Source organism: Eulemur rufifrons, chromosome 10 (assembly GCF_041146395.1).
Source record: "Eulemur rufifrons isolate Redbay chromosome 10, OSU_ERuf_1, whole genome shotgun sequence".
NCBI lineage: Eukaryota > Metazoa > Chordata > Mammalia > Primates > Lemuridae > Eulemur > Eulemur rufifrons.
Genome location: NC_090992.1, coordinates 12,400,966 through 12,417,768, shown reverse-complemented (window position 1 = coordinate 12,417,768; position 16,803 = coordinate 12,400,966). Strand labels below are relative to the sequence as shown.

General features: G+C 38.4%; 1 protein-coding gene across 1 annotated transcript in view; it reads left to right on the top strand.

The window, feature by feature from the left end:
- The first annotated feature begins 3,530 nt into the window (after nucleotides 1–3,530).
- Nucleotides 3,531–16,803, top strand: part of C10H5orf46 (chromosome 10 C5orf46 homolog) — a 33,580-nt gene continuing 20,307 nt past the window's right edge. Inside the window, exon 1 of the mRNA XM_069484175.1 lies at nucleotides 3,531–3,581. Within this exon, the coding sequence (XP_069340276.1) occupies nucleotides 3,536–3,581 (46 nt within the window). The 5' untranslated portion in view covers nucleotides 3,531–3,535. The remainder of the gene's footprint in view (nucleotides 3,582–16,803) is intronic.

Below are 16,803 nucleotides of genomic sequence, written 5' to 3'. Positions count from 1 at the left end.
AGACAGAGTCCACATTCTTGACATGTACCTGGGTATTAGAGGGTGGACAAGTACCTGTGGGAAAGAACTCATTTCAGACCTTAAGCTAGTTCCCATCCCTTTTTAATACCAGACAAACAAACTACAAGAGAGCTGCTCCGTGCTAAGGTGTACTGCGTACTAATCCTCTTCTTGGGAAAAGAGAAACAGCAGATGATTTCTACAAGGCATGGCCTGGCATTGCAGACAGAGAGCTGAGTCAGAGTTACACTGGCTGAAATTATGGAAAGGCAGACCAGCAGCCTAACCCAGGGTGGTGCAGATCTCTCATTATTCAGCCTTTCCCAGGAGTTAGAGAGCAGTATGCTCTCATAACAGTGAGAGTGGAGATTTAGTGACAGTGGGGAGGTGCCTTGGGGAAGATGTAACATGCCCGTGCCAATTGGGAAATCCGGGTCTTAAAGTTACTGCAAAAGTTATTGAAATGAATAAGCTAAAAACAGCACACCAAGGGATATAGTATAGCAGAGTAAGCTCTAACTGTGGACTTCAGAAATTGTGTCTTTGCATTTCAATGCTGGAACGAACCTTAAAAATCATGTAAATGAATAATATTTTAATATTTTAAATAATAATTAATATGACTTTGTCTCCATAATTTGTTTCAACCCTCATTCCTTCCCTCCGCCAGTCAGCTAAGCATTCTTCAGCCATGTCTTAGTTATGAACTGGCCGCAGAAAACAGAGAAAGCAGAGTCCATTGCTGGCTTTTGAGTTTAGCAACCCAGATATTATGACTCAGATATGGAAACATGAGATTTTGAGAGAATATGTGATAAGAGAAAGTTTTCTAATACAATATATGATAAAAGAAAGTTTTCTAAGACAAAGGATGGATTCCCAAGATTGGGAAGAAAGAGACAGAAGAGACTTGAAAGCTGGAGAAAAAATGAGGGGACATAGCCAGAGGGACCAGGAGGACAGTATTGAGTCAGCATCCAGGGGATGACCAGAGTCCACCTGAGTGTGCATCATCTGCAACCAGAACCCAGGGACAGCAGCTGCTGCCTTCAGACCTGGAGCCTCACATGTTGCCTTTACTGAGCAGCTACAATGGGGTCCTCCTTTTGGTGGAAGTCAGCATCTAGCCCACTGATCACCCCGCAGGAGTAACAGCCATTCATAACCTCACCCTTAAGCTTGTTCTGCTCCCATCCACCTTACCTTAGAATTATCAGTTCTTCATCAACATCCTGGGACAACTGTACACATATGAAATGCATGCTTATAAGGGCAGTGGTGTAGAAGAAAAAGCCTCTTATACATGCACCTAGAGAGGAATAAAGGAAATCATCTAGGGATTTTTCTGTGTATTTAACAGTCAAATAAAAAAATAGGTTACCATCTACAATAGAGAGAATAATGGCTCCCAAAGACATCCACATCCTAATTCCCCAAGCCTGAGAATGTTACCTTGCATGGCAAAAGGGACTTTGCACAGGTGGTAAAGTTTAGGATCTTCAGATAGGAAGATGACTCTGGATTATCCGGGGGGGTTAGTGTAATCACAAGGATCCCTATAAAAGGGAGGCAGGAGGGTCAGAGTCAGAGGAGGAGATGTGACAATGGAAACAGAAGTTGGAGTGACATGGGGCCGTGAGCCAAAAACGTGGGCAGTCTCTCCAAGCTGGAAAAGTGAAGGAACGGGTTCTCCCCTAGAGACTCCAGAAGGCAGCAGCTCGTTAATAGCACAGAATCTTGAACCCTATTCTTCATCTACTAAGTCACTTTATGTGGATTTGGTCCCAGACTATGTCTTTCAAAGCTGTCCCAGGGTATCCTGACACAGCCAGCCTATAACAGCCTATGCACAGCAGGCTGAAAAGCACCAAATCTAAACGGACAAGTCACTCACCACGACCACAATCACATTCAGGAATTTCCATGTCTTTTACCAAATAAAGGCCAAGTGGTCATTCAATCTCACAGGAACTTCAAAAGGGGTTAGAGCTCATCACATCTTGAATAATAACAGCTTTCATTTAGTGAACATACATATCCTAAGACAATCAATATGGTAATACTTTTATGCATTATCTTATTTAATCTCACAGCAACTCTATACAACAATAGTTAATGCTATAATCTGTAACAAAAAAAGTTCTGGAAAGGTTACCTATAACTGGATGAGAAGGGTAAAAGAATGGTTAACATATAATTTGCGTTGTTGTTTTGGGTGTGACTGGGTTGACACAGAATGGACTTCAAACAAGTTCTATTCATTGCGACCAAGGCACAAAGCTGAGGCTTCCTCCCCCATAATTCTTCCTCCTATAGGTATTCAGGAGATAGCGCGTCATCTCAGTGGAGCCTTAGAATATATCTGACCAACAGAAGTTATTCCTACATGGGGCAAGGTGAACAGGGATGAGCAAAATGTGGGTCCCAAAGAGCTGTTGCTCCCACAGAACAATGAGCAGCACTGCCGGTGCTGTCAGTGGGAGGTCTGTATGGGGCATAATGAGGACAGCTAACATCACCCTATAGCATGGATGATTTATGACACTGGCCCAAATGCCTGAAGTGATCCCACGATCTGCATTTAATGACATGACTCCCAACTTATGATAGATGGTGTTCTAGTAGCAGTTGATAAGTCTTAGTGCTAGTTCCAGTTCAATCCCCCTGGCTCCCCCAGGCATGGGGGGGCCCCACCAACCTCTTCCCTCAATATTGTCTTTCCTCCATCCCTTAGTCTCTAGCCCAGGGAATTTTTATTTGGTCTTAAGGGGCACTGTAGTGTGACTCCTACTTTATATTTCTAAATCTATTCATATACATTATAATCTACTTCCTTCCAGATTTCCTGGCCTTTTGTTCTAAAAGCCAGACTTTGGGTAAAAATTTCTTTTTCTCAAGCTACTCTCTGACCTTTGAGTTTCAAAATCCTGACAATATAAACTGGCGGTGGGAGGATGAGGTACAAAAACGTGTAGAAGAGGAAAAGCAGGAGCCACATGTAAAACATTGCAAAGTATCATTCCTCTTCATAACCATAATTCGCAGGGTCATACAGGCAAAAGGGGATGAAACCAGGAATCATACCCACATCTCTCTCATGTCATAGTCTATGTGACATCCAGTCTATCGCTAGATCTCTCTAACTAGTAAGCCCGACTCTAAATCCCAGAAAATTCTACAGTTCTGGACCTATTGAGCAGCTATATTCCCCCTTTCCCAAGACAGTCATTCAGATACTTGAGAATTATTTTGGCACCTGAGTCATCTCTGGGCTGAGTATCACCCAGTTCCTCTGCTCTTCATAGACATGATGTTGACCATCTTTTCATCACCCTGGACCTGCTTTTGGAGGTGCATAAGTTTTGTGTGTCCCTCTAGATTTGTAACTTCCCCAAATAAGCTGCATCATTCTAGCCAGAGAGGTTCAAAGTCAACTCCAGAAATTTTCCAGACTTCTAACTCCTGGCACCACACTCCTAAATCAAACAATGATTGCACCATGCAGGATGTGTACAGATTTCTACTTCAGCTTTCCATGGGATATTTTCAACCCCAGAGAAGACATTTGGGATCAATTTATGGTATGTTTCAACCTCTTTCTAGAGCTCAAAGAGTACTGAAAGATGAGAAAAAAGGTTTTGAATGTGTTATGTAGCATTAGGAATAGGTCTAGCAATAGAGAAAACCTGAAGTCACCACAAGTGGGGACTTCAGAAACCTCAGACTATAAAGCAGCGGAGGGTGGAGTGGCCATGCCTGCAAAATGGTGCAGTTCCAAGAGCAGGAGCCGCAGCTGCCACCACCAGAAACTTGCTTTCGGCCCTTGAGCAATCATTTTGTCTCTTTTGATTTTATTTTTCTCACTAGCAAAACACTAAGTTTAGACTAGAGTGTTTCTTTTTTTTTTTTTTTTTTTTTGAGACAGAGTCTCACTCTGTTGCCCCGGCTAGAGTGAGTGCCGTGGCGTTAGCCTAGCTCACAGCAACCTCAAACTCCTGAGCTCAAGCGATCCTCCTGTCTCAGCCTCCCGAGTAGCTGGGACTACAGGCATGTGCCACCATGCCCGGCTAATTTTTTCTATATATATTTTTAGCTGTCCATATAATTTCTTTCTATTTTTAGTAGAGATGGGGTCTCGCTCTTGCTCAGGCTGGTCTCGAACTCCTGAGCTCAAACGATCTGCCCACCTCGGCCTCCCAGAGTGCTAGGATTACAGGCGTGAGCCACCGCGCCCGGCCTTAGAGTGTTTCTTAAGGTATTTATTTTTACTCACTTTGAAGAGGAAAACATTTCCGCACATGCACACTAAAATTACATGTATTTTATTTATTTATAAACATATGAACTATTCATATGATATATATGGTATAACATATACCATAAATAAAAATTTTTTCATATTTACATTTTAAATATAATAAATAATTTAATATATTTTCCTTTAGCCCACTGAGGCAGGGGTTGGCAAACTTTTTCTGTAAAAAGCCAGATGGTAAATATGTTGGGCCTTTCAGGCCATAGGCTTTTTCTTTTAAAGACTACTTTGTCTGATATTAGTGTAGCCATTCCCGCTTTTTTGTGGTTGCTCCTTGCGTAATATATCTTTTTCCATCCTTTTACTTTCAACTTATTTATATCCTTGAACCTAATATAGTGTCTCCCTAACGGACATTGGAGACTCAGAAAAGGGAGAGTGAATGGGGAGTGAACAATTCCCTGTCGGGTACAATATACACTATTCAGGTAGCAGGTGCACTAAAAGCCCAGACTTCACCACTATAAAATTCACTTTTGTAACAAAAAACCATTTGTACCCCCTAAATGTATTTAAATAAGTAAATAAAATAGTGTCTCCTAAAGGGAACTCTTGTACACTGTAGTTGGGAATGTAAATTAGTACATCCATTTTGGGAAACAGTGTGGAGATGCCTCAAAAAATAAAAATAGGATTGCCATATGATCTAGCAACCCCACTTCTGGCATATACACCAAAGAGATTGAAATTAGGGTCTCAGAAAGATTATCTGCACTCCCATGCTCATCGCAGCATTATTCACAATAGCCAAGACAAGGAAGCAACCCAAATGTCCATCAATGGATAAATGGATAAAGAAAATGTGGCAGAGACATATAATGGAATATCATTCAGCCTTAAAATAGAAGGAAATGCTGCTACTTGTGATAACAAAGATGAACCTGGAAGACGTTATGGAAGTGAAATAAGCCAAACACATAAAAACACATATTGCCTGATATCACTGATATATAGAATCTAAAAGGAGTCAAACTCCTAGAAGCAGAGAGTGGAATGATAGTTACCAAAGGCTGGCAGGGGGCACGGTACTTTAGGGGGGGAGGCATGAATAGGGGAGATGATAGTCAAAAGGTACAAAGTTTCAGTTAGTAGGAATAACTTCTAGTGATCTACTGCACAACATGGTGACTGTAGTTAGTAATGATCACTGTATATTTTAAAATTGCTAAAAGAGTAGATTTCAAATGTTCTTATCACAAAGAAATGATAAGTATATGAGGTGATGGATATGTTAATTAGCTTGAGTCAATCGTTCCACAAACTATACATGTATCATAAAATTGCATCGTACCCTATAAATATATACAATTATGTAAAAACATAAGATTTAAAACAAACAAAAACCAAATAAAATAGTTTTCTATAGACAGTATATGGTTGGATCTTATTTCTTAATCCAGTGTGACAATTTTTGATTAATCCATTTGTTCAATCCATTCATATTTAATGTTATTATTGAAATGGTTGGATGTGTACCTGCCATTTTGCCTTTTCTTTTCTATATACCTCGTTTCTTTTTTCCTCTATTCTCTTTGACTGCTTTCTTTTATATTGAGTAAATATTTTCTAATGTAACATTTTAATTCTTTTAATGATTTTTTTTACTATCTTAAGTTGTTTTTTAGTGATTATTGTACGGTTTACTATATACATTTCAATTTATCACATCTACTTTAGATTTATACTAACATAATTGAAATGAGATAGTAATGCTACTCTATAGCTATTATACTATTATTGTTATACATATTACATCATATATCATCATACATGTTACAAAACTAATGATGCTATATTTTAATTATTACTTTGAATAATTTTATGTCTATTAAGGAAGCTGAGATACAGTGTCTGTTGCAACTACTCAACTCTGCAGTTGTAGAAGGGAAACAGCCATGGGCAATACATATATGATGAACACGGCTATGTCCCAAAAAAACTTTACATATAGGCACTGAAATTTTAATTTCATATAGTTCCATATCTTGTGAGATATTCTTCTTTTTGATTTTTCCCCCCAACCACTTAGAAGTGTAAAAAGCATTTTAGCTTACAGGTTGTACAAAAACAGGCAGGAGCAGGACTGAATCTGAGGGCATAGTTTGCCAACAACTTGATTTTTGGCAATGGTATTGAAAACTCTTTATGTGGCACCCTGAGGTTACCCAGAAATACCTCTCGGCCTGCCACGGTGGTGAAAATAAGATGTAAGATTGGGCTTCAGTGTCCTATCTCTGTGTTTCACTAAGAACAGTTTTACTTATTTGGTTTTCCAAACTGAAAAGATTGCGTTTAACAAAGTGTCCCAGGAAGGAAGGAAGAAGGGAGAGAGGGAAGGATGGAAGGGAGCAGGAAGGAAAAAAAGGAAGGGTAATCTCAAATATCATTTCTAGATCTGAAATTCTACTACTTTCGACTAAAATGGTACCAAATCTTCAAGAACTCTGGGACTGAACTTCAGTTAATCTTGAAATCTAAATATTTGTATATTAAGCTATATTTTCATTTATCTCTATTAAATTCTTTCTGAATTTTTAAATCTAAGCTCATTTTTGCAAATGGAACAGCGTTAAAGGAAAGGATACCTAGATGTTCTACACCTGGGCCTAAAGAACTAGGAGAACAGAGATCTTTTAGTGCCCTGTTGTGTCTCTAAGTAGCAATCACAACAGCCAAATCCACTAAATACTACAAATTAACAACATCTGTTAGTAATAAGGCCTAAAGCAGTGGGGTGAAATTCTTAGAACAAAGAAGTTGAAATGGTGGTAAGGGAAATTCTACTACTTTCAACTAAAATAGTACCAAATCTTCAAGAACTCTGGGACTGAACTTCAGTTAAACTTGAAATCTAAATAGTTGTATATTAAGCTATATTTTCATTTGGCTCTATTAAATTCTTTCTGAATTTTTAAATCTAAGTCCATTTTTGCAAATAGAAACAGCGTTAAAGGAAAGGGTACCTAGATGTTCTACACCTGGGCCTAAAGAACTAGGAGAACAGAGGTCTTTTGGCACCCTCTTGTGGCCGTAAGCAGCAATCACAACAGCCAAATCCACTAAATACTACAAATTAACAACATCTGTTAGTAATAAGGCCTAAAGCAGTGGGGTGAAATTCTTAGAACAAAGAAGTTGAAATGGTGGTAAGGGAAATTCTACTACTTTCAACTAAAATGGTACCAAATCTTCAAGAACTCTGGGACTGAACTTCAGTTAATCTTGAAATCTAAATATTTGTATATTAAGCTATATTTTCATTTGTCTCTATTAAATTCTTTCTGAATTTTTAAATCTAATCTTATTTTTGCAAATGGAAACAGCATTAAAGGAATGGGTACCTAGATGTTCTACACCTGGGCCTAAAGAACTAGGAGAACTGAGATCTTTTGGCGCCCTCTTGTGGCCAAAAGCAACAATCACAACAGCCAAATCCACTAAATACTACAAATTAACATCTGTTAATAATAAGGCCTAAAGCAGTGGGGTGGAATTCTTAGAACAAAGAAGTTGAAATGGTGGTAAGGGAAATTCTACTACTTTCAACTAAAATGGTACCAAATCTTCAAGAACTCTGGGACTGAACTTCAGTTAATCTTGAAATCTAAATATTTGTATATTAAGCTATATTTTTATTTGTCTCTATTAAATTCTTTCTGAATTTTTAAATCTAAGTCCATTTTTGCAAATGCAAACAGTGTTAAAGGAATGAGTACCTAGATGTTCTACACCTGGGCCTAAAGAACTAGGCGAACAGAGATCTTTTGGCACCCTCTTGTGGCCGTAAGTAGCAATCACAACAGCCAAATCCACTAAATACTACATATTAAGAACATCTGTTAATAATAAGGCCTAAAGCAAGAGGATCGCTTGAACCCAGAAGTTTGAGATTGCTGTGAGCTAGGCTGATGGTATGGCACTCTAGCCGGGCAACAGAGTGAGACTCTGTCTCAAAAAAATAAAAATAAAAAATAATAAGGCCTAAGGCAGTGGGGTGAAATTCTTAGAACAAAGAAGTTGAAATGGTGGGAAGGGTTTATCACTGCTTATTTATAGTGATCTGCTATATACTGGTCCTCTAATATTTTAACATATCTTCTACAAACAACAGTATCCTAAAAAGAAAGCACTTCCTTTCTCCCTTTTATCTAAATGCTATACACTCTTTGGGGAAAAAATGATCACTTTTTGAGGTCAATATTCTATTTTTTACACCATGCTGCCACATTCCAGCACAGGTGTAACTTTGGTCCAAGACTCAAAAACAACCTAAGTTCCATGAGGCTGGAGATCGTGTCTGTCTTGTTGATTACGGAGCATCTAGCATAGTGCCTGGACCATTGAAGGTATCCATAATGTTAAAAGGAAAACTTTAGACAAAAAGTTAATAGAATTTTTTTTTTTTTTTTTTTTTTTTTTGAGACAGAGTCTCACTCTGTTGCCTGGGCTAGAGTGAGTGCCGTGGCGTCAGTCTAGCTCACAGCAACCTCAAACTCCTGGGCTTAAGCGATCCTACTGCCTCAGCCTCCCGAGTAGCTGGGACTACAGGCATGCGCCACCATGCCCGGCTAATTTTTTGTATATATATATATTTTAGTTGTCCATATAATTTCTTTCTATTTTTAGTAGAGACGGGGGGTCTCACTCTTGCTCAGGCTGGTCTCGAACTCCTGACCTCGAGCGATCCACCCGCCTCGGCCTCCCAGAGTGCTAGGATTACAGGCGTGAGCCACCGCGCCCGGCCTATAGAATTTTATTTGAGCAAAGAATAACTCATGAATCGGGCAGGAAACCCAACAGGAAAACAGAAGCAGGAGAGGTGCAGAGAGCTCTGCTCTGCCAAGTAGGCAGCTTTTATAGATTAAACATGAAAGCGAAGTAGAAAAACTACTTGACTGGCTACAGCTGGGCATTTGCCTTGTTTGGCTGTGAGTTCCGGTGGAAAGTCCCCAGTTAGAGGTTAGTTGGCAGTTCCTGATTGTTTAAGCTTAAGTTGTGTTTTACTGTTCACACTGAATTGAGTCTTGCTTTGCTTATGTGGGAGGAGTTCCAATTACAGAGACAACCTGAGGCAATCCTTCTTATTTGCTTGAACAATAAGTATTTGTTTAATTAGTAAGTGCTGCACGACTAGACAGGATCACATTGTATTACTGACACTTCACAACAACCCTAGGATTATTATTATTATATTCATGTTAGAACATTGAAATTCAAAAAGAGACAGTCACTTGTCACAAGTTCATGGAGCTAGTAAATAATAGAAGAGTCAAAACTCAAAACCAGGTCAGTCTGACCTCAAAGTCCATACTCTTTAACTATAATTATATACTAGTTCCAAATCTCCCAAATCTTGACATGTATATGAACTATCTGGGTATATTTTGAAAACTCAGATTCTAGTTTAGTAAGTTAGGAATAGAGTCTGCAATTATGCGTTTCTAAAAAGCTACCAGGACAAATTGATTCTGCTGTTCCACAGATTACACTTTGAACAGAAAAAAGCACTCGTTCACATTCATAGAATGTCAGGGATTTTAAAGGAAAACCTATGCAGTCAAGTTAGAAATACGAAGACCAGATTTTACAAAGTGCTCACTCTTAGCCCATTTATTGATGCCTGCATCACTACTCTGCACTAAAACCAGGCTCCATCCCATTGCAGCCTACTACAGACCAGACACCACAGAGGGACACATAGCCAACGCACGGTGATACAGCGTGGAGGGAACCTGGGGGCTTTGGAAGTCCTGACAAGCAAATGCCCAGATTCTAACTATTTCAACTGGAATAGAACCAAAATCAAATATCTCAGGTTAGTAGATTTCTGCAAAATCTTACAAAGTAAAAGTCTTGACTTGTTTAGCAATCCTAAAAGTTCATAGAGAAAGTATTTTTTAACTACTGCAACAAAACATACTTAGAGGGATTTGCTAAGAAACGCGATGAACACATGAACACCAGCTTTGAGGAGGAAGACAATGAGGATGAACATAGAGTTAATGAAGATGATGTGGAGGATGAGTTGGTCCATTCACAGGATGTGAGGAAGAGGAGGAAGAGAATGAAGACAAGGTGAAGGAATTCCAGAATTGGGAAAGGGATAAGAGGAAATATACCTCTCATTTTCAAAGAAAAGAATTTTAGAATAAATATTATGATGGCTATGTTGACAAAGAGAGAGTAGAAGACAAAGAAGAAGATCTTTAAAGAAAAAAGAGGAAAAAAGGATGAGCACAAGAAAGAGATAACAAGGTCATTCTAAAACCAGACTCCATAATGCTGTCAGTTTTGGAATAGGATGGGCATTATAGTTATTTCTATAGAAAGTATCGTGTAACTTTTTATAGAAAGAACGTGTTCTACTATTTTCACATTGTCATCATGCAAAATACACTTTATTAATCTGTCAATGACAATATTTTATATGAAGAAAAATACTCATTGATCTCATTGTCATATTCCATAGAAATTTATTCACAATTTTAATTTTTGCCCTCCTTTTTCTTGTTAGTCGTGATTAACCATCAATTAAAACATGACTGATTTTATACAAGTTTAGTATGCTTTGTTTTATTCATGATGTGTTAAAGTTATTTTTTAAAAAACAAAAGTTGCTATAATATGACAAGGCAACAGTTTTGCTTTTTAATAACAAGTTGATCATTTTCATAACTGAGTCAGACTTCTCTCGTTTGAAGGCTTTCACTTTTTTGTTTGCTTTTTTGATGACGGTTTTTAATGATTTTTAAAACTTATTTGTGTTTATTTGGTTTATCACAGGAGTAGTTTAGACAGAAGCAGCCAAATAATAAAGATTCTATTTGGCTACATAGTTCATCGATTTTAATATTCTTTGTATATCAGTATGTATATTGTGTGTTAAGTGCCTCACGAATTGCTCCTTAATGTTTTGAACTTACCACTTTTTGTGTAGCCATGTTTTAAACAAAACTCTAACTTAAAAAAAAAGTAATTCTGGTTATTCTTTACTGATTTTTCTCTATTTTATCTGTATTATAGCTTAAAGTTTTTCAAACCTAACCAAGTCAAATAAAAATGAACGTTTGTTATTTTAAAAAATAAAAAGGACACAATGGTTTTGTATTTCAAACCTCAGTGGCAATTGCTTTTCACAGCCGATTCAGCTCCACCCAGGCTGGGTCGCAGCCAGAACGCTATGGGCAGAAATGACTCCACCTTCACCTCAAAGACTGGCCCCAACCCAGCCTAAGCCCATCCACATTTTCCTATCTCTTGTGCCACACTGATTGTGTCAGGCATCAGTCAGCACATGACACTCCCTTGACCACAATAAAACAGTACAAAAGTGGGCAGGGACATAAATAGGGCAAGTCCAGAAAAGAGCAGGAATTTCCATTTCTATGGTCAAGGTCAAGAGGAAAATAAGGTCTCTTCTTCTGAATCACGTCTGCTATGGTTTGAACGTGTCCCCCAAAGTTTGTGTGTTGGAAACTTAATCCCCAAAGTAACAGTGCTGAGAATTGGGACCTTTAAGAGGTGATTAGGTCATGAAGGCTCTGCTCTCATAAAGGGATTAATGCTGTTATCACAGGAGTGGGCTGATTATGACAAGAGTGGGTTTGCCCCCCCCACTATGTGACATCTCCCGCCATGTTATGACACACCATGAGACTCAATCTCAGACTTCCCAGCCTCCAGAACTGTGAGCCGATAAATTTCTGTTCTTTATAAATTACCCAGTCTCAGGTATTCTGTTATAGCAACATAAAACAGACTAAGGTAATGGTTTTGGAACTTCAGACCTAGAACTACTGCAGCCATTTCCCTACCCTACACAGCCTGAGGATAAAGCCAATAAATGGAAGAGAAAAGACAAGAGAAAATCCAGCGGAAGCTGAGCAAAAGCTCTGAAAGAGCTATTTCTGAAGCTCAGGTTATTTCTGGACTTTTCAGTTACTTGAGCTAATAAACTCCATTTGTTGTTTAAGCCAGTTTGAGTTGGATTTTCTATTTCTTATAACCAAAAATATCCTACTTGATACAGTAACACAATAAAGTCCAAACTCAAAATCTGGTAACAGCTAACCTTTCATTATTCTCTGTACACAGCCCCAGTCTTCAGCCGAGCACTGCCCAGTAGACCTCTCTGTGATGACGGAGCTGTTCTGTATCTGTGCTGTCCGACACACTAGCCACTAGCCATGTGCAACTACTAGCACATGCAATGTGGCTAGTACGGCTGAGGAATTGAATTTTAATTTAATTTAATTAAGTTTGAGAGCCCACATGCAGCTGGTGGCTACAGTATTGCACAAGCATAATTAACTTAATGAAATTTTCCTTAAGTGTAACCCAGTCTTTCCACCTTCCCTTGCTTACCTTGTTCTTTCTGCCTAGACTACGTTGTTGTCTTTTGTCACATAGTTAAAATATAGCCATCCTTATAAGTCAAGTTCAAATACCTCTGGTTCTATGAAGCTTTTTTTGATTACACTATCCAGAACTGTGAACTTCCCCAATGCTTTATTTTTGTTTGTTTTTTTTTCTTTTTCAAATTCCCTGGCATTTGTACAGAAAGTATTGTTTAAAAAATGAATATTAATAAACATTTGTTTGTTTGTTTGTTTTTAAGGGACAAGTGTATCCATACTTGATATTCTAGGAAACAGGGAATCTAGTGGATCTCAGCTGAAAGGACAATGCTTCAGAGCGGGCACTCCGTAATGTTACAGAGGGTTTAGCTTTCAGCTTGTCACACTGATATTAAAATACATATTATATTATTATTTATTTTAATTCTTAATTGTGCTACAGCTAAGAAGTTCTATAGATAATTAAAATTATGTGTGTTAATAGGATATACTCTACTAGTTATAATACAATGAAAAGTATATTACAAAATATATGCAAAAAACGCAGCATTAGGGCTGATAAAGTAAAAAAAAATTTACGGCTCAAGACCATCCACGCATCTGCATTACCACTGGCTCTAACCCTGCTTCAAGTCACTATCATTGTGGGCATTATTATGATAACAATAAGATTATTATAATGATAATCATCTTCTAAATGGTCCCTTTGCCTTCAGTCTTGGTTCACTCTTGTTTTCTACTACAGATTCAAGAAATTGAAAAATAAAATCTGATCCTGTCACTTATCTATTTAAAACCTTTGCATATGGCTCTTTAAAAAAGTTCCAACTACTTAAGTAAGTTCACAGAATTCTAGATGAGTCCACCCCTGGGTATTTTCTCAGTTTCTCTTCACACCACTCAGGGATGCTTTACTTCAAAGCCTTGACCTACGGAGCTACTTGTGGTTCTCATTTGCTGTCATGCTCTTCCCCACCTGTAAACCTTTGTCTAACGCCTGCGTATCTTTCACATCTCAGCATGGATAACACTTCCCTTGGGAAGATTTCCTTGGTCTTTCTTCACTGCCTGGAATATCCTATTACAGCAAGTATGATGCTGAAGCTTGATTCTCTGATACTTTGCTCATGTCCCTCACTAGACTGCAGGTTCCGTGGTGGCAGGGACAGTGCCTGTCCAGCTCACTGTCAATAAATGCATAAATGAAGGAGTGAAAACATAAATATATGAACAGTAACCAGGTTCCCATATTTCAGACTGGAACCCAGTTAGATGCATTCTTATTAGTGGTTTTAGCATCAGATAGAACGGCATTTAAGTCCTAGCTCCGCCCCTTACTAGTAGATTAACATTAGAGTAGTGAATTAAAACGTTCACACCTTAGTTTGTTTTTTCTTTTGTCATTGCTGTTTTTTTTTTTTTCTTTTTAATAATTTGTAAAATGAGGATAATTATACCCATCCTGACCTACATTTCGGGGTAGGGTAATTGTGTGGAATGCATGAGTTCCCACATGGGAGCGGGCCTTAAGTATGGGAATTATTGGCCGGGCGCGGTGGCCCACACCTAGAATCTGTAGCACTCTGGGAGGTCAAGGCAGGAGGATTGCTTGAGTTCAGGAGTTCGAGACCCGCCTAAACAAGAGCAAGACCCCCGTCTCTACTAATCGAAAAATTAGCCAGGCATGGAGGCACGTGCCTGTAGTCCTAGGTACTTGGGAGTCTGAGGCAGGAGGTTCGCTTGAGCCCAGGAGTTTGAGGTTGCAGTGAGCTATAATGATGCCACTGCATTCTACCTGGGGCGACAGCAAGATTCTGTCTCTCTCTCTCTCTCTCTCTCTCTATATATATATATATTAAATTAAATTAAAAATATTTCTTCCAATATTTAAAAAAAAATTTTAAAAAACAATGGAAATTATTCTTACTAAACTCTGTTGAGCTGTTCAATCAAGAGAGACAGAGAGAGCAGGATGCCTGATAGCATGTAAAAGACAGATGTTCAGTCTTTTGTCTGTTTGTTCGAATTCATTCCCAGGCTCTGGGTTGCTGTTGATGGCAGCTGTTCACAGCTCGGTCATAAACAGCTTAGTGAAGGAGGCACGTGAAGGGTAAAAAGGTGGTGGCCAGATTAACTTTAGCCGTCTTTGTCCATAACACACACCTCCCTGTCATGTATGGAAATATCTCAGAACGCGGGCCCAGCCCAGACCTCAGCAAAAGTACTTGGTCTCAAAGATTGAGGGAACATTAAAACAACCTAAAAGAATCACGTCCTGGCCGGGCGCGGTGGCTCACGCCTGTAATCCTAGCACTCTGGGAGGCCGAGGCGGGTGGATTGCTCAAGGTCAGGAGTTCGAGACCAGCCTGAGCGAGACCCCGTCTCTACTAAAAATAGAAAGACATTATATGGACACCTAAAAATCTATATAGAAAAAATTAGCCGGGCATAGTGGCGCATGCCTGTAGTCCCAGCTACTCGGGAGGCTGAGGCAGTAGGATCGCTTAAGCCCAGGAGTTTGAGGTTGCTGTGAGCTAAGCTGACGCCACGGCACTCACTCTAGCCTGGGCAACAAAGTGAGACTCTGTCTCAACAAAAAAAAAAAAAAAAAAAAAAGAATCACGTCTTCAGTCATGAATGCCAATGCTAGAAGGAACCGTAGTCATTATCTCACGGAACCTGGAAATATGTAGAAACTTGGGCCCAGGAAGAGGAAAAAGAAGTATTCAAGATCACCCAGCAAGTTGTCACAGTTGCAGAACTGGTATGCAGACTTAAACCACCAGTCCACTATATATTCTAATAACTCTCACTATCACCATCATCAACAAGACTATAATATTTTTTCTTTTCCTTTATTGGGGTGTAATTTACACACAGTAAAATGTTAACATATATTTTACATACAGCTTAAATTTAACCTTTTAAGTATGAAGTTTTGCCAAACAATTTTGTAATCAAACCATACTCATGACATAATACGTCCGTGATCCCCCAAAATTCCCTTGTGCTCATTTATAATAAGTCCCTCTCCCTTCCTACTCAGCTCCTAGCAACCACCCTTCTGTTTTCTGTCCCTATAGTTTTGCCTTTTTCAGAATATTATATAAATGGCATTAGAGTTGTACATTTTGCAGCATTTTGTGTCTGGCTCATATCACTTAGAATATTGGAGTGAGATTCATCCATGCTGTTGCGTGGATCAGTGGTTCATTCCCAGTGGTGATGAACAGTGTGCCCGTATGCAGCTGTGCCACAGCTTTATCTATTCACAGTTTATCTATTCACCAGTCAAGGGACATTTGGATTATCATGTTTGGTGCTATTACCAGCAAAGCCACTATAAACATTCATGTATGATTTTTGTGTGAACATAACTAGTGATTTCACTTGAGTATGTATCTAAGGGTAAGATTGCTGGATCATATGGTTAAGTATATATTTAACTTTATAAGAAACTGCCAAGCTGTTTTCCTATATTAATTCCCACAACACTGTATGAGAGTTTCAGTTTCTCTATGTACTATTTAGCATTTGATTTTGTTTGGTTTTGGTTTTCTAATTTTAGCCATTCTGATAGGTGGGTGGGATATGTTATCACAGTTTTAATTTTCATGTCTCCAATAACAAATGATGCAGAATCTTTTCATATACTTGTCATCCACTTATCTACTTTGATACACTATTTGTTCAAATCTTTTGCCTCCTTTGTTTAAATTGAGTTGTTTTTCTATTACTTAATTCTGAAAATAATTTATATATCCTATTTAGAATACAAATCCTTTGATAGATATGTGAGGTTTTTTCCAAGTTTATGGCTTATCTTTGCTTTGTTTTAGCACTATCTTTTTGTGTGTGTGGATCATGTTTTTGGTGTTATATGTAAGAAATCTTTGTCTAACCCAAGGATACAAAGATTTTCCTCTATAATTTTCTTCTGAAAATTTTAGACTTTAAGTTTTTACATTTATATGCATTCTGGAACTGGGGAAAAAATAAATAAATAAAAAGTTTTTACATTTAGGTCTGTGACCCATTTTGAGTTAGTTTTTATGTATTTTAGAAGGTATAAATCAAGATTTTTTTTTCTTTTTTCTTTTAGCATTTATTTTTGTCCAACTGTATCACACC